The 25,885-nt window shown below is 39.9% G+C and overlaps 1 protein-coding gene across 1 annotated transcript in view; it reads left to right on the top strand.

Annotated features, from left to right (window-relative positions):
* The first annotated feature begins 2,059 nt into the window (after positions 1–2,059).
* SUSD6 (sushi domain containing 6) overlaps positions 2,060–25,885 on the top strand; it is a 36,663-nt gene continuing 12,837 nt past the window's right edge. Inside the window, exons 1-3 of the mRNA XM_063289820.1 lie at positions 2,060–2,213; positions 23,175–23,372; positions 25,386–25,524. Coding sequence (XP_063145890.1) covers positions 2,090–2,213; positions 23,175–23,372; positions 25,386–25,524 — 461 coding nt within the window. The 5' untranslated portion in view covers positions 2,060–2,089. The remainder of the gene's footprint in view (positions 2,214–23,174; positions 23,373–25,385; positions 25,525–25,885) is intronic.

Genomic DNA, 25,885 nt, shown 5'->3' on the forward strand with positions numbered 1-25,885 from the left:
TCCTTTCCTCTCCTTCACTAGTAGCGTCAGGTGAAGTAACATTCATGATTGTGGAACATATTCTCTACTCAGTTATGACTGGGTTTGATTCATGTAAGCTCTGGGTGATCTCAGAATTCTTTTTTCATCAGGCCTTAAGCTGTCTTTGTATTGCTATGCCTTTTCTTGATGCTGTTGAACAGTTCTGTTTATATGGTTTTTTTAATGGTTGAAATTTTATTTGGTTCTATTGTTTTGTTGTGTTTCATACCTAGCTTTGGGTTACTTTTAACAGTAAAAAGTGATTGGTACATTTAAATAAATAAAGAAATCTAAGTTTTTAGATGCAGGCTCTCTTTCCTTTTTATTGCTTCTTTCCTTTGTAACTCTTTCCAGAGATTTGGGAGACTGTGCCCAAAGTAGAAACTCTTTGTGAAGGTTTACAGAAGGAGGAGCAAGATCAAAGCATGAAGGCAGCATTCCTGCCCCACTGTGGTTCCCATGGAATTCAGTATATGAAAGTGTTGCAAAATCTTGATTTATTAGTATATGTGAAAAGGGGAAGCCACATTGAACATATTCTGAAAATGTGTGTTTTTAAAAGAGTCATTTAATTCTTGACCAATATTCACAATGGAGATGGGAGATATTATCAGTAAAGAGGCTCTCTGTTTGCTGTAGATTCCTAGCTTTCTTCCTTTTCTTGTAAAAAAAGAAAATCAGCTCCCTGAATTCCTAGCTTTTTTTCCTTCTTTCTTCCCACAGTGGCAGAAATTATCTTGCCTTTGCTTGTATACATTAGAATTGTAATGATTTCTTGAGAGAGAAAAAATCCCCATTGCCTGGTTTGAAGAGATTAGAGATTAGCTTTAACTTTTCCTTGATCTTACATTCCTCCTCCTTAAAAAGAAAAAAAAAATCTGAATCCACAATTGAGTGGTTCCACAAGCAAGATAAAAAGTCTCTTCTTTTCCTCTTGCCCAAGCTACCTTGGGTTTAATGTCTTCTGTCAACTCTGGGCAGCATTTGGCATCCTCTTGGTGTTAAGTTCCAGCAGGTCCTGAGATTGGTGCCATCTCCTCAGAGAACGTCTATTTTACAATATCATAACATTTGAAAGAACACCGATGTGTATATTTAATAATTAAAAAAATAACTCTCTAATTTGTCATACCAGTTTTGATTATCAAAAGAAGATGTGAAGTTGTCATAGGATTACTTATGGGTGTGCAAGATACATGATTGACTACCTGAAGCTCTTTATTCTAGGACAACCTTAAGGTTGTTTCTCAACCTTAGCAACTTTAAGATGTGTGGACTTCCACTCTCAGAATTCTGGGAGTTGAAGTCCATAGATCTTAAAGTTGCCTAAGACAAGAAATAATGCTCTAGGACATGTCTGAATATAGAATGTGACAGACACCATTGGCTTGCATCTAATTATCATTAGACAAGAAGGAATGATGTCACTTCCCTGAATTTAAATAGTTATACCCTTTTGCAATTCATGGTTATGATGTTTTGATACTTCAACTTGATTACTGCCTGGTTACCTCTTGTAAATATTTCTTCTGTGTAGCATGTATCTGCACATTTCTTTCTCTTGAGGGCTTTGCCATCAGTCTTTTCTTTCCAGGTGGCTCATGAAGGATTTTGATTTATTAATCCTAATTGTCTAGTTGAGCCTCTTAAAAAAAAAAAAAAAAAGACAGAAGCAAAACTGGTTCAGCAAAGACTTTAGACAAGGCAGGTTTGTGACAATTGCTTGTTTCTTTCAAACAAAAAGTCTTCCAAGTTCCACTTTAAAAAGGGGGGGTAGGTACAATCTGCCTGAGTGCTAATACATTCAGACAAAATAGTTGTCCTTTTTTGTGGATTCCTAGCTGTTCTGTGTTTCTTTGAAATATTTTTTATATCTTGCTGTGTTCCTTACCATTCCAGTGTAATACAAGTCATGGGCATATCTACTTCTGAGGGTTCCAAACACTCTTGATGATCTTTTTCTTTTCTCCTCTGTATTATGGATGTTTTATCTAACCTTTGTTTTTCTCGTTTTTGTAGGTAAAATTGGGCTCACCAGCAAACATTAAAAACTTTTGGTGTCTAAAAGATGTGCCATGGAATGGTAGAAGCAAAGAGCACCACAACATCAAGGTTGCTTGCCTTGATCAGTCATGGGATATTTTTTCCATTCCTTATCTTCAGTTCCTGTATGGTGGAAGGATTGGATTCATGTAAGTAAAACTCTTCCTACCTGTTTCAGAGGAGCATATTTCTATCCTCCGCTGTGATAATTCAGGGCAAGTAACAACAACCCTTGAGAAATGGGCTCTTGTCCAAAAGGTTCATAACCTAAACCAAACAATCAGTTAAGGCAGCTGCATACTTTTAAGGTACGTGTGCACTCATCAACATTGGGGGGTGGGGGTGTTTTCTTTGGGTTGCATGCTTGTATATGAAGTGGAAATTCTGATTTCCACTGGTGACAAGATTAACTATTTTGAGTAGGAGTGTGGATACAAGACTGTGGCATTGGATATACTGAGGAAAACACGTTTTTGAATCCTGTATTAAAACAACAGCTTACTGTATATACTTAAGGGTGGGTCTTGTTCTTTGTTACACGTGATCAAGAGAATCAACTGCGTAAGTAATACCAGTGCATATCATTAAGTTTTACAAGGCAGGTAAATTGTGATAAAGGTGAAAACATTTCCATGCACACGCTCCAAAGGCTAGAGTCAGTAGGACTGCATGGAGCAAATCCTACCCTCCTTCCAAATACTGTTTCCAAGGATATTTTTTAATCTTCTCCCATATAAATTCATTTATTCCAGAAAGGTAGGAAAAGAAGTTGTTGTTGTTGTTAGGTCTTGAGCCTGAGGGTATTCCATAATAGGGTTCAGCATATCTCTGCAGCAAAGAACTCCTTGCTGTCTTGCTGTAGAAACTAGATGCAATGGGAAGTGTGTCTTGTGTTGCCTTCTGGAATTTATTTGTTGCAATCTGTTATAAGTCTCTAAATTCCCTTTCATAACTCCACTGCCAGAAGCTCATTGTCCAGTGGATTGGGAGGAAAATGTCATATATAAGAGGTGGATAAGGATTATCCACTCTTACCTAGTTAACATTTAGGATAGCGCTAAGAACCTTAACAGAAGAAGAGTTATTAGGAAATTATTATATTAACATACATATATATATATAATATTTTTTATTTTTAGTGGTATTGAAGTATATATTGAACTGATTTTATATTGTATCGTTTTTATTGACTATTATTTTTTATCTGTAAGCCACCCAGAGTCGTCGTGTGCAAGTTGGGCGGCAAAGAAATTTAATAAATAAATATATTTTGTGTGTGTGTATATATATAGATGTGTGTGTAAAATATGCACACTATACACACACATTTATTTTATTATATTTCTTCACCGCCCATGCATGTGTATGTATAATATAGTTATAATGGAAACAAAATTTGGACTTTAGAAGAAATAGGATAGAAAGGGTATTATTGCTTTTCAACTTTGATGTTGGAGAAGATGTCTTAGACTACCATGGATAGCCAGGAAAGCAAGTAAATGGATTATAGAACAAATCAATACAGAGTTCTCACTCAAGGCACAAATGACCAGGCTTAAATTACCATATTTTGGAGTTATTGTGTGAAGATCCTGCTTCCTTGAGAAGTCCACAGTGCTGGGAGAGTTGAAAAGAGAAGAGGACGACCATCAGCAAGGTAGATGGACTTGACTATAGCTGTGATGGGTGCAGCATTGGAAGACTTGAACAGCCCCATTGGGGGCAGATCATCCTGGAGAAGGTCACTCTATATGGCCAACTAAATGTTAACACTGACTTGTTGGCACATAAACAAGTGCACGAGATGCTCCAAATTAGCTACAATAGCTACAATCAAGACTGCTCCTTCAAAATAGTATTGACAGTAGTCACTTCACCGGAATATAGATGACTCATTCAAGAGCTCATCAGCATAGTTTTCATATGCTCCTGTATATATTGTATAAAACAGCCTTGTGGGAAAATGATATTCTATAGGGGGGGAAAAAAAGGTTTCCTCATGAAAAAGAAAATGGGTTTTAGAGGTTCTCCCTGGGGAACCCCTTGAAAAATTTAGTGGAATAGAGCCTGTTAGGAATTTGTTGAGATTCAGAAAGTAGATGAAGATTCTAGGAATATAGGCAGCAAAGGTGACCTGCAGCAAGAACTTGGGCTACATAACCTAATAAGTGAATCTGCATAAGGTTTTGAGTACCATATAAATACCAAATTCATCAGTTTTCTTTGAAAATTGCTTTTTTTCCCCTTGTATAGCAGTTTATTTTTGTACGTTTTTGCCATGGAAGCTACTGAATGTGTGAGAGCAGAGTGGTATGTGATAGGTGGATAAGGACTATTTAATAATGTCCTTGTTTATTTGTGTTTCAAGTCCTCTTAGTGGGAATATTTAGAAAACAGACTCAAGACCATCAATTGACTTTGCATGGCCTCAAATAACTAAGTAGGATGGACTTAGTTAGTACTGGATGGGAGATCATGAGTAAATCCCAGGACTACAAGCTAAACTGAGTATTCAGGAAAGCCTCCTGGAAGTAGACAATAGCAAATGATGTCATAGCCAGAGTAAGTAGTCAGGGATCAATCAGCCTATTGAAGATACCAGACTCTACACAGATCATCTACTTTATTTTACAACAAAGGTGTGTGTGAATTTAAAATATTAAGTACTGGTTTGTGTGCACCAGTGCCAAAGACTTCTGGCAGACATCTGCAAAGCCTCTTACCTCCAAGAAGCTGGAAATTTTTTATTAGGTCCATGAGGAAGAATGTAAATTTCTTTTTCAATATCCCTTCCAAATCCCCTTGTTTTAGCTGCCATTCAGACTAAACCCAGAGCCAAGCCTCAGACAACTTCCATGGTTGTGAGAGAAGGAAAGTCAGTGTCTTGGGCTAATGGGGCTACTTGACAATAGTCATTTCCTTTAATAATTTAAAACTATCAGGCTTGTTTGTCAACTGCCAGCATTTCCTCTGAGAGAAAAGAGTTTTCTTACTTTCCCACCTTAAAAGATACAGCAATGGTTCTTCTTTCTGAGACTTATGCACTTTCAGCAAAGCACCAGAGATTGCACAGTCAGTCTTATGTCCAGATACCTTACATTACATAGAAATGCCAAGGTCAAACCCACTAAGTTGTCATATTAAATCCATAGTCACGTAGAAAATCCACCTTCTGAAAGTTATTATCTGTCCAGACTAAGACTTTGGAAGAGATACCACAAGGACTACCCAAATGTACTTTATTGCTCTAGGATATAATAACAGAATCTTGAAAGCCTGCCAAAGTTTCCCCTCTGCCCCCTCTTATACCACCAGAATCAAGGCAGGGTTATTTTGAGTCTCTTTCTCATGCCTTCTCCTTTCTCAAGGCTGAGTTATTGTCTACTTTCTCATAACAATCCTTATAATAGCTCTTGCATACCTTTGTTACAGCTGTCTCTGTGCTCCTCTGCAACTGTGATGGACCTTGGCCTGATCCAGCAAGGCTGATACTACGTTCTTATATTGAAGTGGGTTAAGCATTCCATATTTGTTTGTGGTTTGAACATAGATTGCACCTGTCCCTCCCACAACAAAATGTTGGTGGTTATTCCTGGGTACCTAAGGTCTTGATCATCTTGTCACCTTCCATTGATTTTTTCCCCTCTTCCACTCATGAAATATTTATCTGAGGGACTAGCCAACCTATCTAATCCTGTGAAGCCACCAATACCACCCTGGAGCTTATTTAATGTGCTGCCTACTGGCTTCTTGAATAAGCCTGAATTTAGTTCCATATTAACTATGTGTCTTTGTCTGTTGACCTGAAAGATTTCCTTGCTTGTGGTTACTTTGTCATCTTGATAAACTATTACTATGACCAGATATAATATCCTACCTAAGGTGGTGTCTTAGGTTATTTCATGATGAGAATTATTTCATAACTCTCTTCAAATGTTGTCTTTTTTATCCGTCATCAACTATGCCTCTGAAGCATTATTTTGATACTTTACATATCTGTAGGATTCTGGAGAGTATACAGACTTTCCATAGTATGAACTAGGGATATGCAAAACATCCAATTCTAATAAGGAACATTGCAGTACTCTGCCCCAGCCACATTGATTCAGCCATTCAGGGGATGATCTGAAAGTTCTGTAGAAGTAAATTGGGCAGGCTTAGTCTGCTTCAGAATTCTCTGGTAGAGGACATTTTGTACATACCTAGTGTAAGCCCCCTCTTTATTTGCTACCAGTTCTAACACAGTGGTCTGTGAAGTAGATGCCATCAGTGATACATCTTGCTTATTTGATTACCAAATGAGACCCCCATCACAAATCTGCTGTCATTCCACCAGATCATCAGCTTCTTCAGAAGTCTTTTTGGCATACCTCTCCTTGACTTGTGCAGAGTTCCAGCTTGGTTGGAACCCTCCCCATTTATCCAACAGGACCATTTCAGCAGTCGAAGCAGGATGGAAATGATGCTTGACAGGAGTGTTCTCTTACCTATGCTTACATAATGGGATACCTGTCCTATTTCCATTAAGACAAGTCTGCTATTCATCCACACATTTGATGCCCACGTACAGTAAAGAAAAACAGATTCCTTATGTAAAACTGTGGTTCCTTAAATGGTCATCCTTGCATTCACAGCATCACAAAATTTATACCAGTTATTTTTGTTTCTATGGCCATGGAAAATAGTTCTTGGCCATCTTCCCTGTGGTTTCTCTTTAGGCACTCTAGCCTGGCAATCATGTCTCTCCTCAGTCTTCTTTTCTCCAAACTGAACATTCTGCGTTCCTTCAGCAGATTGTAATGGGTAGAAGGAATAACCGTGACGAACAGGAGGAAGTGCTGCAACCAAGATAACAGATAAAAGAAATCTGAGTCTGGGGCAGAAATGTAATTTGAGAAGGCATCTCAGACAGGACCCTCCCTAGTTCTCACGAAGATAATGGGACAGAGGGGGGAAGCGTATTCAGACTTGCAAGATTCTGTTACTGTAACCTTATAGCATTCATAACTTTGGTTTCCTAGTTTGGTCCACCTTGAAGGGCTGACGCTGATTCACACATAACCGAACCTACAATCCTCTTGTCAGACCCTTCTGCTTAAGATACGCTGTGGTTTTTCAAAGGCTGCTTAGACATTCTTCAGACACTGAGAGAACAGACAAGAACCGTGCCCAGGACCATGTGCTCTAGGGGCCTACTTCCAGCCAAAAAGTCACCAGCAGCTCTAAAAGATTCTGACGGAGTCTGCACAGTCCTATCATCCATATGTTGAATATAAAGATAGCCGCTCAGGTTACAAGTAAGTAATATGCTCTTCTGTATGAAGTCAAATAAGATCTTAATTATAGAAGTGCTATGTAAACAGAACTAATTAGCTGATTGTTTTCTGCATTTCTACTTAACTGTTTGGATGTTGCTTAGGCTTCTGACTATCGCAGCTTGTTCTTGTTCTGACTATCTCAGCAAAAATTCTCAGTGTCAGCTTAAAAAGTATTCCTTTGTATCCATCTTCACTATATTGTGGCTTTTGGTAAAGTGGTATTTTCTAAGACATCTTTTCAGTGTAGCCAGGATATAGCTGTGGAATGGAAATAACTTTTAAACACTGCAACATTCATCTACTGGATGCAGTAGCTTAATCCAGTAGTGTATTCTGCCAATTAATGTGTTTTTTCACCTGTTCAAATGTTAGCTATTTTCCATTCAAATGAAAGCTCTGTATGAGGTTCTGTGTGTGTGGTCTGCAAAGAGCCTTCTTCAAATTCCTAAAAATTAGAGGTGGGGAAAGGTAGTGCTTAAAAGAAGAAAAACATTTCAAGTCTTGGTGAGATCCTCTTTAGTACAGCATTTGGAAATATAAAAATCACACTAACATTCTATCCATGGAAATGTTGTCTTGTATAGCTCTGAGGTAGTTGATGGCTTTTGGGTTTTTCAGGAAAAGCTGAAAAACCTTGCTGTATCCATATACCTTGCTGTGTATGGATATAAAGGTAACAGTGAAGAAGTATGCTTCCCAACTTTATTATTTACATGTTTGCTTGTTAACTGATATGTCACCTTTCTTCCAAGAGCTCCCTGCAGCTTAGATGGGGATCCCCTTAATTTTATTCCCACAGTATCATCCCTGTGAGATAGGTTGGGGCTAAGTGATTGGCCCAAGTCACCCCTTAGGTTTCTATGGACAAGACTGGTCTAGAACCTTGGTCTCTCTAATCTCTAATGCAGCATTCTTAATCACAACACCACACTGGCTCTCACTGCTTTTGAGAATAATCGGTTAAAGGCTTGTCGTGCAGTGTTTATTAAAATGTTCTAGGAATATCCATAACGCCTGCAAAGAGAATAGATTTTGTTTTAAATGTGGAATGTTTTGTCATGAACATAAAGTGAGTGAATGTTGGGAGGAGTATTTTACACATTTGCATGGGAGTGTTTGTGAAATGTTGAAAAGTGGAACTCAACAAATGCTATAAATGGTTAAGTGTCCCTGAAAAAAAAAATACTGTGAGAATGTTGAAAAAAATGGTATGTGGTAGCTAGTGTACCTGGTGTAACTGGAAAAACATAAAGATATGGATAGGGTTTGTTTATGGAGTGACCATTCAAGTTAACTGTGTATGAGATTATATCTATGCCTGATGATTGGGAGAATGTTGCTATTGTTCCCCTGTACAAAGGAGAAGGTGGCAAAAGTGAATGCAAGAAATGCAGAGGGCTTCCTTTGTTAAGAGTGTCTGGGAAGATGTTTGACAGTTTTCTGATTAAAAGAATATGAAAAATGACAGCCAAATTAGAAAGTGTAGTGAGGCTTCATACTGGGCAGAAGGTGTACCAGCCACTTTTTTTTTACTCTTCAGTAGGTCATTTAAACATGTAAGAATGTGAGAAAAAAAGCTTGTGGTACGTTTGTTGATTTAGAGAATGTGTACGATAAACGGAATAGAATTACAGAATTTTCCATGACCATAGTTGAAGAGTGCTGCTAAATGTAGTAAACATAGTATATGATGGAAGAAGAGCATGTGTGAAAAGAAATTGAATGCTTAGTTAATGGTTCAACACTGAGCAGAGACTAAGAGAAAGATGTAGTAGTTCCATACAGATAGTCCTCACTTAATGTCCCTAATTGGGACTGGAATTGCCATTGCTAAGTGAAGCAGTCATTAGGCGAAACATCCCATGACCTCACCGCTTAGCAACGGCAGTTCTGGTAGTCCCAGCTGCGGTTGCTAGGTGAGGACTTCACCATCGTTAGGCAAGGACCTCACGTTTCTCCTGCCCTGCCACTCTCGCCTCCACTTCAACTCCCCCCACCCATCTCCCCCCAATATCTGCCCTTTTGGCCACCCTGCATTCCACTGCCCACGCACTGCCCCAACTGACCTTCGTTGTCTTCTACCTCCCACTGCTGACAAGGCGTGCCTGGCTGAGGCAGCTGCTGGCCCTTTGTGAGGCCATGCAAGGCCTTCCCAACGCCTAGATTGGGATAAAGCAATTGTCTCAGGACACAGACTTCAGCAGCTGACAGTTTCTGTTGTGCTGGTGACAATCTTTGTCATGCCTTAAGTTCCCATCCTAGATGACTCATCCTATAGCTCTTACAATTCCCAGATGATACAACTGACTGCAGAGTCAGGAGTTGTAGTCTGATGCATTTGAAAGATGGAAGGCTGGGAAAGTAATCTTCAAATAGACATTGTGTAATCCTTAGAATCTGAGATTTCATTCAATGAAACAATAGGTTCTAATTTTTATGGCTGCGGTAAAGAAACATAAAATCTTGCAGAATGTTTCTTAATATTAAACGGCTGCTCTGAGTGGGATTTTTTTTCTAGTAGTCAGACAGTATGACTTCATGTGATATTCTTAAGATTGATCAATGCACTGCATTGTGAGGCACCCGCTCAGAGCTGCTTTGCTATGGTTTCAGTTGTTCTAGGGTGTAACTATTAGCCAGCCCATTAACTATATAGCGTTGCAAAAGTCTCCCATTCTAGAAATGGGTCATTCTAAATCCTGTTCCCTTGTTAAAGATTGCTTAGTGTCATCTTTAAATGGGATATAATACCCTTGTGTTTTAAAATCCAGGGTCTCCCTCCACTCGTTTGAGAGATTTAGGGATGAGAAAAGTGAGTTTGAGAGGAAAAGTCTTGTGATATTTGAGCTGTTTGTGTTGGAAATATACAGTACCTACACTGCGTGCACAATTATTAGGCAAGTTGTATTTTTGAGGATGAATTTCATTATTGAACAACTGAGGAATCCAAGGCTGGAGTTAAAATCTCTGGAAGAAACATTAACAATCTCAGATATGCAGATGATACCACTTTGATGGCTGAAAGCGAAGAGGAACTGAGGAGCCTTATGATGAAGGTGAAAGAAGAAAGTGCAAAAGCTGGTTTGCAGCTAAACCTCAAAAAAACCAAGATTATGGCAACCAGCTTGATGGATAACTGGCAAATAGAGGGAGAAAATGTAGAAGCAGTGAAAGACTTTGTATTTCTAGGTGCAAAGATGACTGCAGATGCTGACTGCAGTCAGGAAATCAGAAGACGCTTAATCCTTGGAAGAAGAGCAATGACAAATCTCGATAAAATAGTTAAGAGCAGAGACATCACACTGACAACAAAGGTCCGCATAGTTAAAGCAATGGTGTTCCCCGTAGTAACGTATGGCTGTGAGAGCTGGACCATAAGGAAGGCTGAGAGAAGGAAGATCGATGCTTTTGAACTGTGGTGTTGGAGGAAAATTCTGAGAGTGCCTTGGACTGCAAGAAGATCAAACCAGTCCATCCTCCAGGAAATAAAGCCAGACTGCTCACTTGAGGGAATGATATTAAAGGCAAAACTGAAATACTTTGGCCACATAATGAGAAGACAGGACACCCTGGAGAAGATGCTGATGCTAGGGAGAGTGGAAGGCAAAAGGAAGAGGGGTCGACCAAGGGCAAGATGGATAGATGATATTCTAGAGGTGATGGACTCATCCTTGGGGGAGCTGGGGGTGTTGACGATCGACAGGAAACTTTGGTGTGGGCTGGTTCATGAAGTCATGAAGAGTCGGAAGCGACTAAACAAATAAACAACAAACAGTGCTCTCGGTCAATCCAAAATTTTAATAAACCTCAAACCTGAATATTTAAGAAAGTAAAAGTGGGGTTTTGGCTTTCTTAGAAGCATATCTATGTGCACACAATTATTGGGCAACTATTAGTGTGCAGAATTATTATGCAACTAAATGAAAAATGAAAATTCCCCCATCTCATTTATTTTCATCTGTTGAAGTGAGAATAATAAACAACTCAAAATTTACAAATAAACATTTCTGACATTTCAAACAAAAAATCAGTGACCAATATAGCCACAATTCTTTGCAATAACAGTCATAAGCCTTCCGTTCATGGAGTCTGTCAGTTGCTTGATCTGCTGACGACCAACTTTTTGTGCAGCAGCAACCACAGCCTCCCAGACACTGTTCAGAGAGGTGTACTGTTTTCCTTCACCATAAATCTCCCGTTTGAGAAGGGCCCACAAGTTTTCAATAGGGTTTAGGTCAGGTGAGGAAGGGGGCCATGTCATTATTCTTTCATCTTTGAAGCCTTTACTGGCTAGCCTCACGCAGTGGAGTACTTCGATGCATGCAATGGAGCATTGTCCTGCATAAACATCATGGTCTTCTTGAAAGATGCAGACTTTTTCCTGTACCACTGCTTGAAGAAAGTGTCTTCTAAAAACTGGCAGTAGGTTTGGGAGTTGATTTTGAGTCCCATCTTCAACCCGAAAAGGTCCAACTAGCTCATCTTTAATAATACTAGCCCATACCAGTACCCCACCTCCACCTTGCTGATGTCTGAGTCGAAGTGGAGCTCTGTGCCCGTTACTGATCCAGCCACGGGCCCATCCATCTGGTCTGTCAAGAGTCAATCTCATCACATCAGTCCATAAATCTTTAAAAAATCTGTCTTCAGATATTTCTTGGCCCAGTCTTGCCGTTTCAACTTATGTGTCTTGTTCAGTGATGGTCGAGTTTCAGCCTTCCTTACCTTGGCCATGTCTCTGAGTACTGAACACCTTGTACTTCTGGGCACTCCAGGTAGGTTGCAGTTCTGGAATATGACAGCACTGGAGGATAATGGGTTCCTGGTAGCTTCACGTTTGATTCTTCTCAAATCTTTGGCAGTTAATTTGCGTCTTTTTTTTCTCAACACGTTTCTTGCGACCCTGTTGACCATTTGCAACAAAAAGTTTGATGGTTCTGTGGTCATGCCCCAATATCTTAGCAATTTCAAGAGTGCTGCATCCCTCTGAAAGACTTTTTACAATTTTTGACTTTTCAGAGTCAGTTAAATCTCTCTTTTGGCCCATTTTGCCTGAGGAAAAGAAGCTGCCTAATAATTATGCACACCTTGATATAGGGTGTTGATCTCCTTAGGCCATACCCTCCCTCATTACACAAATACACATCACCTGATATGCTTATATCCAATAAGCATTCAGGTTTATAGAGCTTGGAGGTGGAAAATATGCATAAAAATGATATGGTCAAAATACTCACTTGCCTAATAATTGTGCACACAGTGTATAATACAGTATGAAGATTGAAGGCAAGTTGTTTTTCCTGAGTAGTCCACTGTCAGTCATTAAGAGTGCCCTGCAATTTGTGCAAATGAGTTCTGAAAAGCTTTCTTACTCAAGCTGGTATCCTCTGAATGTATTGGGAATTCTGGAATTACAGTCTTCAACACATTTGGAATGTACTAGGTTGGGAAAGGCTGTTCTAAGACGTAAGTTAGCACTCTCTTTGCTCCATCTTGCCCATGTTCAGCTGGCTTCCCCTGTAGGGACTGAAGAATAATTATGGTGATTTTGTTTAATTTCTTTTTGATCCTGCAGCAGAAGGAAATAGCCACTTCTTTGTTCAAGAGCCTTGTAATGCTCTCTTAGAACAGACTTCTTTTTGCTCACTCTATTTTAGCTAATGGAGGGCATCTCAAAAAATGTTTTAAGTAACTAGGTTGATTTTGTGCAAACCTTATACATTCCACTGTGGGTGGTAAAATAAAACTAGCACAAAATAGTGGAATTTAAATTTGTATGAATATGATGCAAATTTTAATTAATTAAAATAGGTTTAATTAATTATGTGCCATCAAGTCAGTTTGACTGTTAGGAACTACATAGATAGATCTTCTCCCGAATGTTTGGCTGTTGAAATATTCCAAGGGTATACCCACTACCTCTATAATTGAGTCCATCCAGCTTGTTTCTGGCTGTTCTCTTCTTGTCTTTCCTTCCACCTTTCTCAGCATGTAGACTTCTTAAGAGAGCTAGGTCTTCACATAAGATGTCCAAATATGATAATTTGAGCCAAGTAATTTGTGCCTTGAGTGAGAACTCTGGATTGATTTGTTCTGTGATCCATTTGCTTGTTTTCTTAGCTATCCATGGCATTCTCAGGAGTCTTCCCCAGGGCCAAAGTTCAAAAGTGTCAGTAATCTTTCTATCCTGCTTCTTCAAAGCCCAACTCTCACTTCCGTAGAGTATCACAGGGAAACCATTACTTGCACCTGTAAGTATAAAATGTTAAGGTATTTGAATATCTTTTCCAAGTCCTCAAATGCTAGTTTGGCATATTTTTGACTGCTAATTCCTTTACTGGTGATAGTCAGTTCTCAAGGGCAGAAGCTATCCACCACCTCAATATCTTCATTGCCAGTTCTAAGGCTGGTTGTTCTACCTGTTGTCATTAACCTGGTCTTCTTAATATTTAAACTTAGCCCTGGTTTTTTTCCATTGTGTTCCTTGACTTTTACTACTAGAGTTTCCAGATCATCTGCATTTTCAGCTATCAGTGCAGTGTCATCAGCATAGCACAGGGATGTTTTTTCCTGTAATTTTGGAATGACACTCACCTTACTTCAGTTCAGCCTCCCTCAGTATAAATGCAACATACAGGTTGAATAAAAGGGAGAGAATATACAGTCTTGTCCCACTTCTTTGTCAATCTGGAGCCAGTCTGTTTCACCGTGTTCTATCCAGACTGTGGTTTCCTTTGCTGGTATAGGTTTGCATGAACACTATAAGATATTCTGGGATTTTTCTGGCATTTTCCTAACCACATTCCACAGCTTGACATGAGCAACACAATCAAAGACCTTTCTGCAATCAATGAGGCATATATTGGCCTCTTTTTTGTATTCTTTGTGTAATGGTTGCCTAATCCCAAATACTCAGTCTCACAAGCTCGGGCTTAAAGATAACTGATTTATTAAAGGAATAGTATGCAAATACAGAGAAAGCTGAGAATGAGCAAAAGCGCGCCAAATACAAACTTAAAGCTTTGCCTGTGAGCCAGTCCCGCCCCAATCACCTGTCAGTGCACACCCCCTCCCAGGTGCTAGGAACCGTTACACGCGCCTGGGAAAGTAACCTTGAACGGGGCGCTCCTGGGTTTTTTGAACGCCACGTATCCCCCTGCGCCTTAGTTTTCAACAGTTCAGTGAGGGGGAGGGCGATTTCAGCAAAATTTTGGGCAAATGCCCGATAGAAATTGGCGAATCCAAGGAAACTTTGTAATTGTCTCCTGGTACGGGGAGGCTCCCATGCCACAATGGCTTCCACTTTAGCAGGGTCCATTTCAATGCCCTTAGCGGAAATTCTATATCCTAGATAATCCATTTGTGATTGATGGAAGGCACATTTAGACAGTTTAGCATACAACTCTGCTTTTTTCAATTTAGCCAGCACCTGACGCACCAAGTGAATATGTTCTGACATGGTTTCAGTATAAATCAATACATCATCCAAATATACAAGTACTCCCTTAAATAGGTGGTCATGCAAGACCTCATTGATTAGTTGCATAAAAACCCCAGGCGCCCCTGACAAACCAAAGGGTAAGACTTTGTATTGAAAAGCTCCGAGAGGGCAGTTAAACGCCGTTTTCCACTCATCCCCTTCCCTTATGCGAATACGAAAGTAGGCTTCTCTCAAATCTAGTTTTGAGAAGATTTTGCCTCTGGCCAGATGTGATAACATATCTTTGATCAAGGGCAAAGGATATTTATTTAATATTGAGACCGCATTGAGCCCGCGGAAATCGGTACAAAGCCTCAATGAGCCATCCTTTTTTGGTCTAAAGAGGACAGGAGCCCCTACCGGGGAGTTAGCAGGTTCAATGAAACCCCTAGCCAGGTTTTTGTCAATGAACTCCCTTAGTGTGGCTAGCTCTTTGGGAGACATGGGGTAGATTTTTGGGTGGGGTAACTTTACATTAGGTAAGAACTCAATGGCACAGTCTGTTTTTCGGTGAGGTGGCAAGCGATCTGCTTCCTTTTCCCCAAACACATCAGCTAGATCCTGATATTGACTGGGTAATCCCTCAAGAGGTTGAAGTGTTTGTACAGTGGTGTGCGCTACCCCTCCACCCTCCATGTCGTCTAGGAGATCCTTTTCGGGTACTTTGTAAAATCCATCCGCAAAGGTGACAGTTCTATGTAGCCAGTTGATAAAAGGATTTTGTTGTACGAACCAGGGCATACCTAAAATAACTAGAGGGCCCCCCACTGGAGCTACAACAAATGGTGGCTTTTCCCGATGGGAACCCATTTGTAAAGCCACCAGTCCTGTGGAATGAGTGACTGCTTTTCCCCCCGCCATAGTTCCATCCAATTGGGTGAAGATCATAGGTCTTGGCAAAGGGAACGTAGGCAGTTCCAGAGCCGCTACGACATCAGGGTGCATAAGGGAACGGGAGCAGCCCGAGTCAAGTATAGCCCAAACTTCCACAGTTTTGGTCTTTGAGCCTAGTTTAACTTTTACAGTCAGCGTAGGGAAATTCCCACTCACCGAATCGTGGTCACGCCCGGTTTCTTCCACCTGCCCAACGGCGCCCTTCAGGGCAGGTGGTAGCCTTTTCCCGCCGGCTGTTCGAATTGTAATTCCTCTTCCTCTTCCCCGAATGGTAGTTCTGGTGGGTCTAGCTCCGCGATGGCAGCTTTCATTTTCCGCGGCAGGGCAGGCGACTTCACTGAAGGTTTCGCCTGCCGTTCCTCCGGACGGCGTCTAGGGCACAAAGTGGCGCGATGCCCTTTTCCACATCTCAGGCATTGACCTTTGGAAAACCGTCGTTCCCTTTCCTCTTCCCAGGATTTTGGTTTAGGGCGGCTGGCCAGCCCAGTCGTACGTGCTCCTCTGGCAATTCAGGATTGTCTAAGTTCTTTAGTATGGGCATAGGTCTGCAGGGCGTTCTCCGCGCTGCCCGCTAACTGAATCCATCTGTATAGCGTTTTAGGGTCGTCTCTTCCTAGCGCCCAACGGAGGATTTCTGGTTCTAGCCCTTGCTTGAACATTTCAATTAAAGTGGGCTCGGACCAATCTTCCACCTTCCCTGATAAGGCTTTAAATTCCAGCGCATAATTGGCAACGGAGAGGGACCCTTGATAGAGTTTCCTCAGGGCATTTTTTGCTGTCTCTTGGGCTGAAGGGTCTTCGAAGTGCTGTTTAAGTGCCCACAAAAAGTCATCGAAGTCCTCTAACTCTGTTGCCTCGGTTTGGCACAGTTGCACATACCAATCAGCTGCCCTCCCTCTCAGTTTGTTGGCAATAAAATTGATTTTGCCATGTTCCGACCGAAAGCTTCGGCCCCAATCCTCCATATAATGCTTTGCATTGGTAATAAAGAAGGAGAGTGTAGTGGGATCCCCATCAAACTTCACCCCAAACGGTGGGAAGTTTCTTACCGGCTCAGCTGGCGGTGGTGGCTCCGTAAATGTCAACGTACGCCGAGCCCCCAGGGGTGGCCGATCTCTGGGTAGTCTTGTCTCTCGCCCCCCCAACTGGCGGGACGCTCGAGTCTTGCTCCTTCCCCTGGGTGGCAGGGTGCTGTGTCTTGGGTAAGCCAGCTGTGACGGCTCTTCCTCCCAATCTTCCTGAGTTGGCTCTGCACCCCTGGGGAGATCCTTAAGGATTGTCACTATCAGATTCATTTTATCCTCGATTGCTTTTATACGAGCAGGAGTGACCGGCTCTTCCATAGGTTGGTTGGTTACCACCACCCTCGGTGACAAGGGGATTTCGGGCTTTGTGTAATGGTTGCCTAATCCCAAATACTCAGTCTCACAAGCTTGGGCTTAAAGATAACTGATTTATTAAAGGAATAGTATGCAAATACAGAGAAAGCTGAGAATGAGCAAAAGCGCGCCAAATACAAACTTAAAGCTTTGCCTGTGAGCCAGTCCCGCCCCAATCACCCGTCAGTGCGCACCCCCTCCCAGGTGCTAGGAACCGTTACACGCGCCTGGGAAAGTAACCTTGAACAGGAGCGCAAACCCAAACACACATTCCAAAGCTCCAAAACAACAGAGGGCGGAGGAATGGAAAAAACCTGAACGGGCGAATGAACACGGGAAAGGAGTTGACATGTGAAACGTTACAATGTTAACAGAACATTGAAATGGGAAACATGACACTTTGGCTTTCTCAATTATCCAACATGCACCAGCAAGAACGTCTCTTGTTCCTCAGGCTTTTCTAAAACCAGCTTGAAAGTCTGGCATCTCCCTTTCCATGTAGGGCTCTCATCTGTGTTGGATGATTCTAAACATTATTTTGCTAGTATGTGAAATTAAGGATATTGTATGATAGTTTGCACATTCTGTTAAATCTCCTTTCTTTGATATTGTTATATAGACTAATCTCTACCAATGTGTTGGCCATTGTTTTGTTCTCCAGATTTGCTGGCATAGTTTGGTTAGAATCTTTGCAGATCTGTCTTCTGTTGCTTGCCATATTTCTGTAGATATTCCATCAATTCCTGTACCCTTCCAACTTGGTAATAACCAGAGTGCTGATTTAACTTCATGTTATAGAACTAGAGATTCTTGTAAATAATCTGAGGAGTACCTTCTAAGATATCTTGGATGTTGACATCTCTATTGTACAGAATTTCAGTATACTCCTTCCATCTTTGTTTGATCTCTTTTGAATCAGTTATTCTCTCTCCATTTAGCATATTAATTGGCATATGAAACTTTCTTCTGAGTTCAGAGATCTTTTGGAAGGCTTTCCTTGTTTCTCTGTGTCTGTTTTCATCTTGATGTCTTTACAGATGTGATTTAATACTACTCCTTGTCTCTTCTAACAGCTCTCTGAAATTCTTTGTTAAATTCCTTCCTTTGATCTTTGTCTTTCTTCATTTTGGCTTCTCTTCTCTTCTTTGCAATGTCTGCTATCCGTTCTGACATTCAGTTTACTTTCTTCTGTTTCTTGGTCTTTGGCAGTCTCTTTTCACATTCATCCTAAACAATTTCTTTGATTTCTTTTCACAGCTCCTGTTAATGAGCTTCAGAACTTCAGAGTGATTCCTGATGTTCTCCTTGAAAATACAAGTATAAGCTCAAGATCGTATCATGGAAACTGGTTGGCTTTGTTCTGTTCGAGCTTAAATTGGAACTTCCACACAAGCAGCTTGTGATCTATTCCACAGTCAGCCCCAGTCACATTTTTGCTCTTAAAGCTGAGTTCTTCCACCATGGTGTACCAATAATATAACCAATTTGATTTCTGTGTATTCAGTCTGGTGATATCCATGTATATAGATGTTATTTTGGTTGTTTGAAGACTGTATTACCAGTGAAGAAATCCCAATTGCTAGAAACTTATAAGTCATTCTCCTGTTTCATTTCTGTTTCCTAGGCCATATAGTCCAACTTTGTTTTCCTCCTCGATTTTAACAAGGTATCCCTATTAATTATTAGGTTGTAACTCAAAACTTTGGCAACTTCAAATGTTGAGTTTGTAGTTAAAGGTGTTATTGTAGCCATGGCAACAAAATCCCTGAATCTATCATAATTTTTACCACTTTTGTTTTTAGTGAAGGTTAATGTTGAGACCTGCCAATGTTGTGTGAGGATTACTAAGGGAATGGAGGATGCTACAGCTCTGGTGTGCAGCTGTTAAGTGCAGGTGTGCTTTGGAAGCAAAGTTGAAAGAATCTTTAATGATGTGCATCTACCTCCATCAGAACTATTCCGTGTCTTTTGGGGCTTGGTCTCTTTCATCCTGCTCTTCCAGTTCTCTTCACCGAGACACCCACGTTTTTAAATCCTTACCCTTTCCACTGCCAGTTTCTTCTCCTTCTGTTACCTTGTCTTCAGAAGCTATATGTCTCTCAGTTCTGTGATTTAAGTTTCAAAGATCGTGATACGCCTCCAACCTTCTCCCATTGCTGCAGCAGTGTCAATATCCTGTAAACCATCACCTATGTTGGAACAAGGGTTGAGTAGAACAACAGAAAATAATAAGTATATTTCAGGAAATCAGTGTGCTGAGAAAAACTCAGAGCCTTCATAAAGATCTCTCTATTTCGCTGAGTTCACTCATCCTGCTTTGAAATCCAAGGGCTGACTTTTCAGTACTGTAGTGATAATCAGTTCACATTCTGTAATGGCAGTAGAGGCTTCAGTAAATATAATCCAAGAATATTCTCTCCATTTTTATGACATATAACATTATCTTCTCAACCACCCTCATCCTAATGGGAACAATTGTTTGCGTTGCCATACTTCATTTTTAAATATGTAGAACTCTTCCATGATGGAGAATGGAAGAAGGAAAAACAGCTCGTTATTTTCTTTTCTTTTAGCATTTTATTAAACCTGTTATAAGAATGAACTAAATTAAAAGCACTGTGAGCTGTTTTCTGCTCATATTTACATCAAAAGAATTTTTAAGTCAGCCTATTTGCCTACTCATTTTATTCTGCTACAAATTAAACTAGTTTTTAAAACTGAAATTTTAGAAAAAGGAATTCTTAGACAATTATACGGAAGGATTTACATTAAATAGCATGTGTTCTATATTGCAAATAATTACTAAGGAGGCAAATACCCACCACTTGCTACATTTGCCTGTGAGATTCAGTTTTGCTGTTCCCTCTTCTTTAGCTTTAAAAGCCTGTTGGCAGTTAATGGAAATAAGACTACTTCATCTTCAGTGAGATCTGGCGGAAAGAGTATTTGGGAGAGGAGGCAATTCTTGCTGGTTCAGAAAGTGCCTCTCCCAGAGAGTGCTTCAGATATGTCTATACTGACCCATTGCTTGCATTTGAGATGAATGTTGTACATTTTCTTTCTCTGAATGTGGCTCTTTAGCATTGGCTTTCTAGGTCTGATCTTACAATTATTGTCAAGTTACTTATCTGAAAGTATTGTTGCTGCTGTTGTTACATTCCACAATTATTTTAAGATACAAAATGATAAAGGATGGCTCTACTGCTGAAGATACAGTCTTAGCTTGACAGGATAGACATGCTACAGAAAAAACATTTTACTAGAAAGTTCTGTGTATATAGCACAGCTTCCTCCATGGTTTGTTAGTAGCAAAGGGTTAATGAGCACATGGTAATCCTAGTGTTGCATGTTAATTAAGGTAATTTAACTCTGTGCTTTTTGTGAATCTCCAGCTGGTGATTGCATTGGTGCAAGACTGTAATTAGTCTTTATTTTCCTTTTGAAGTCTTTTGTTTAAAAAGTTTTGAAGAAGCCTGAAATGATTAGGCACATTTTATCCTGTGTATGTAACTGAATCTGATTACATAAATGTACAGCAATGATTACATAGACAAACCCTTTTTCTTGAGTATGATCTCATTTATTCATTTTAGTTTATTAAAAACTATTCTTCATTATGCATTCTTGATAGAGAAACAGTAATTTTTCAATCAGGATTGAATATGAAGAAGACCACAGTGGAACAACTAATACTTGGTTCTTTGATGTTCAGAATAAAACTACAGTACACCCTCAGTGTGGAGAAGGAGTCCATTAAAATCAAATGTCTGTTAAATGGCAAATGGGATTTTTCAAGACTAAAAAAACACTCCTGTATGAGCAAAGCTGCTTTACTTATAACTGTGAATACCCATTTTGAGCAGAACCAGGGAACAGTATCTGATCTGCTCAGCAGTGGACTTTGTTCATTGTTCAGGGTAAAGTCCATTATCTGAAATTGGATCCAGTGGATTTTGTCGGTTAATTATAGAGGGCTTACTATAATCAGAATCCTAGTTGGTTGGGTTGGCTTATAAATAAATAAATTTAAAGTCCCATTAAAAGTGCAGTAGGAACTAAAATGAGTTATATTTAAAGCTCATTACTTATCTACATAAAAAGACATCTCTAGGTAGATCTTTGATTTCATCACAAAGCAGCTTAAGCTACATCTGTCTAAGCTGTTAGCATGCTGAAGACCCCTGAACATTTTTGAAATGTCTAGCAAGGGGACAAGGAGAGTTAGATGGAGGAACACAAGTTCTTCCATTTTACTAGTTTATAGCAAAAACAACAATCATGTGGCACCTTAGCAAATACAATACGGTGTAACATTTTCTAGTTTACAGCCATGTTCGTTGGATGCTTGACTTGTCATATATCAGGGGTGCATATATACTTGTTGTGCAAAAAAGTCCTTAATGCATCTGATGACCTCTATTGTAGTACACCATGCTTATGCTCTAATGAACATGTTATCCTTTAATGGACCAGAAGACACTTGATGGTGTTATTATAGTATCTGATGGTTTTTAATACTGCAGAGTTTTATTATCTGTTAGCTTCCACTGTTGCAAGATTACCTGAATTTTCATATTTATAATAATATTGATGAGAGATGGCTGTTTATATCTGGTTGTTTTCAGATTTCTGCAGAGAGGAAAATAGCTTGGTTTAGTATGAGAAGGTTATGATTTCAATTTCATAGGTGAGATCATACATATAGTATGTAGTCAGATTTTTTAATAGGTTGTGATAGCTTAGATGATCCTGAAACAAGTATTTTTATAATAAAATACAAAGGTTAGTAGTACAATAAGCTAAATGCTTCTGTAGAAATAGACCTGCTGCATGTGTGGTTAGATTTTATGTTCCACTGGGGTTTTTTGCTGTGTTTCCTAGAATAGAATGGGCAGGGCAGATTAGACAAACTAACAGAGATGGCTGGATTTATGAACTATTACAGATGTTTTTATCTCTGCATTAATAAAATAATTTCCTATTTGGACCTTAAAGAATCTTATGAATCGATATGGTCTACTTTGAGCTGCTGTTTTTTTAAAAAATAATTGTTTGTGGATTGTTTTCTGAAGAACAAAACTACATACAGTAAATCCCTGTTCTTGGTGATTGGTAGATTTGTTTGTTTTGGTGAGAATTATTAGTGGAAAAGTGGATGAATGGAGTTCAATCTTTTACAACCACCTGCCTTTTCTGCTCAAAATGGCCCCCAAATCAACTGTGTTTTGGCTTGTGATGTTCAGGATAGGTATATGTTTTCAGCTATATAAAGCAACAAATTCAGATTCCTATTTACCTTGGCCTTGGCTAAATCACTCTTTGAGATTAACCTACTTCATAAATTGCACTGATCTTGTTTTCTTGAGGGAAGACCTGAATAAGCATAATCAGTGTCAATACCTGTTGAATGCTCATTCATGGTAAGAATTTTGTGTTCTTTTCACTAACTGTTCCTAGCAATTAGTACTTGCTTATAAGCGGCAGGCCATAAAATAGGCTATCAATGTGTACTCACATTAGTGTATGGAAGGTGAATGTATCAACTAAGAACTTTCCTTTTTGTCATGTCCTCTTTTTATTCTTTGCCATGTCTTCCTATTCCTACTATCTCTTGAGAATTGTCCTAATTACTCTGCCTTATGACTTTGAATGGGCATATTGTTGTTGCAACGAACTCTGGGAATGAGTTGTGATAATTGTGATGGTCACCAGAAGCATTGATTGCAAACTAAAACTCAGCAGCAACTGTTCTTTTAGGAAAGATTTCTGGCTTTTCAGTTATGAATCTAAAAGCAAGATATATTGAAAAATAAAACCTGCTACAGGGTATATTAGATGACCACTTTCAGAGGTGAAGATTGAGGTTTTGGCTCACCATTCATCACTAATCTCCTTCATAGTAAGAAGACAAAAGCGCACATTCTTGTTGCATTTCAGTGTGTGTTGAAATGCAGTGGTCCTATGGGACTGGTTTACTATATCTTTTAATAGGATTTATTGCTTAAAAGTTGGGATCACGGTTTCTGTTTTCCTTTGCAGTCTGTCCACAGCCATCCAAACCTGAGAATGGAGGTTACAAATGTCATCCAACACCTTGCAAAGATCCACTGACATCTGACAGTGTCATAGAGTATTTCTGTGACAAAGGCTACCTGTTAAAAGGAGAATATAAATATTTGACTTGCAAGAATGGCAAGTGGAATCCAGAACTGGGGGTTACCTGTAGACTTAGCCAAGGTCAGTATGTCTGAGTGTGAATATGCTCACTTTTGTTTTCTGTGCTGTTGTTTTTGTCCAGTATTTTCAGATACAGGTAGTCCTCACTTAACTACCACAACTGGGACTGGAATTTTGGTTGCTAAGCAAAGTGGTCAGTAAGGAAATCTGACCTGATTTAACAACCGTTTTTGTGGCGGTTGTTAAGCGATTCACGGCAGCCATTAAGCGGACCATGTGGTCATGAAGCGAATCATGCAGTTCCCCAATGATTTTGCTTGATGGTTGGGAAAGTCGAAAATGTCAATCACATGACCGCAGGACACTGCAGTGATCGTAAATGTGAACTGGTTGCCAAGCACCCAAATTGTGATCACGTGGCCTTGGGGATGCTGCAACAGTTGTAAGTGTGAGGACTGATCACACATCAGTTTCTCCAGTACCATCGTAAGTCTGAACCGTCACTAAACAAATGGTCATTAAGCAATGACTATACTGGCATAAAGTCAGTATCTAGTTACACTTTAGGAAAATATTGGGATAAATTTTCTCTAAAGAGAAATCTTCATTCCAAACTTATTTCAATCCTCTACCAATTTAGCTATTATACAGTATATTCCCCGTGTAATTCAGGAAACTGTAGTTTGCAGAGATACAGAAAATATTGCCTAATATCTCTGGAGTTTTTGGATTTGGCTTGGTTTAGGATGCTCACAGTTTCCCAGTTGAAACTATGGTTGAGTTTGTCCAAGGCTCAGAGAGCACCAAGGACTCCATAGTTTCAACTGGGAAACTGTGAGCTTCCTGAACCAAACAAAATCCAAAAACGCCAGAGAATTCCTGGAAGCCTGGCACTCAGACAGAGCAGCCATCAACAGACACATAGAAGTAAACAACATTTACTTACCATTCAGAAGAGACAATAGAAAAGCCAAAAGACCAGTACACAACCTTGCCAGCAATCAACACCCAGATATGCAAAAATCAACACTAGGATTAACACCAGATGAACAACTAAACAGTACAATACACTTTAATCAAGGAACTATTAACTCAGTCAATCAACCAAGCAGCAAACAGCAGCCCAATCAAAGAACTCCCAAGGAGAGAACAACACCCCCACCAACACAAGCAGGGCAAGCCACTATATATAACCAGAGAGCAAGGCCCTCTCCCCGTTCCCACTGAAGATGTTGCCTCGTCTGGCAGTGAAATGTCCGCAAGAAAACAACAAGGCTCAGAGAGCACCAAGGACTCCACAGTTCAACCCTGAGCTACAAGAATTCCTTTCCCATGATATGAAGCCAAAAAAAATATGAAAATATTTATCATGTGGTTTTAATTGACCAGGAGGCACTTGAAAAGCAGAAAAAGAGGAGTATATGTCATTTAATAGAAATGTATGGAAAGAAACAAATTCCCGGAAGACCAGATGAGTGCTGAAGCTGAAATGTTGATGTATACATGTTCAGTGGAAAAACCAAGCTTGGGCCTTTATCTTCTCAAAAACAACAACTTTAACATAATAAGAAAAATACCAATCTCCTTATTGTCAAGCTTTGACTTTGCAATGGAATCTTCCCACAACATTCTGCCTATAGTTTCCAGAGGTGCTGATTTAGTCATACAGTCATAGTCAAAAATATAATTCAGCTGCTTATTTTCTCCCCTGGAATAAAATAAACTTCAGAATGTAATCTTGAATATATTCATTATGGTTTTGGCTTGCATATGATTTTAAATTCAGTTAACACTAGACCAGAGGCCTGGGAGCTATCAGACAGCTAATATAGCCTGGAACTTCAGTTGAAAGGAATGTGACTTGACTACCAGGTAGAGTCTCTCTCAGGATGTCTCTCTCTGAATGTGTTTGCAGCAGGCTTCACCCAAACCAGGCTTCTCTGAGAAGAAAGCTGCCTAGGCAAACTGCTACTGTCAGGGCTGAGTTTATTCAGGAATCCTGCTTTAGTAATGGGAAACAGCTGCTTCCTGAAGAGAAACCATTGACTGTTTTTTGTTTGGTTGGTTTTGCAGATAAAGGTGCTCCTCCAAGCGTAGGAGTACCCACCTTATCCATAGTGGCTACTACAGCAAGTTCAGTCGCTCTCATCCTTCTCCTAGTTGTATTGTTCGTTTTGCTACAACCAAAACTAAAGTCATTTCATCATAGCAGGTGAGCTCTTCAGAATTTGTGGGGATCTCTTCAGTTAGAGGGATTTTTTCCTCTTTTTTTTCTGTGCTTGATGTTAAGCAGAAGAGGTTATTGTGACTACTTTGTATTAGATGAAGTCAAGATTAGCTGCTGGGGTGGATACTGCTGCTCACTTTAGTAAAGTTCTAGGACTAGAGTGGTATGTACACCTGGCTCTATGTCTAAAGTAGCCTAACCCATGCAACTTTAATGGCCAGTGTTCACACACTGCATGGTACAGTTGACATAACTGCAGAATGGCCGGAGAGATAGCACAAGAGTTATACCAACTGTGCTGCAAACAGCTAAAAAAAAGGAATAGACCCTGGTGTTGGTGGTAGAA

This window comes from Candoia aspera, chromosome 1 (genome assembly GCF_035149785.1).
Source record: "Candoia aspera isolate rCanAsp1 chromosome 1, rCanAsp1.hap2, whole genome shotgun sequence".
NCBI lineage: Eukaryota > Metazoa > Chordata > Lepidosauria > Squamata > Boidae > Candoia > Candoia aspera.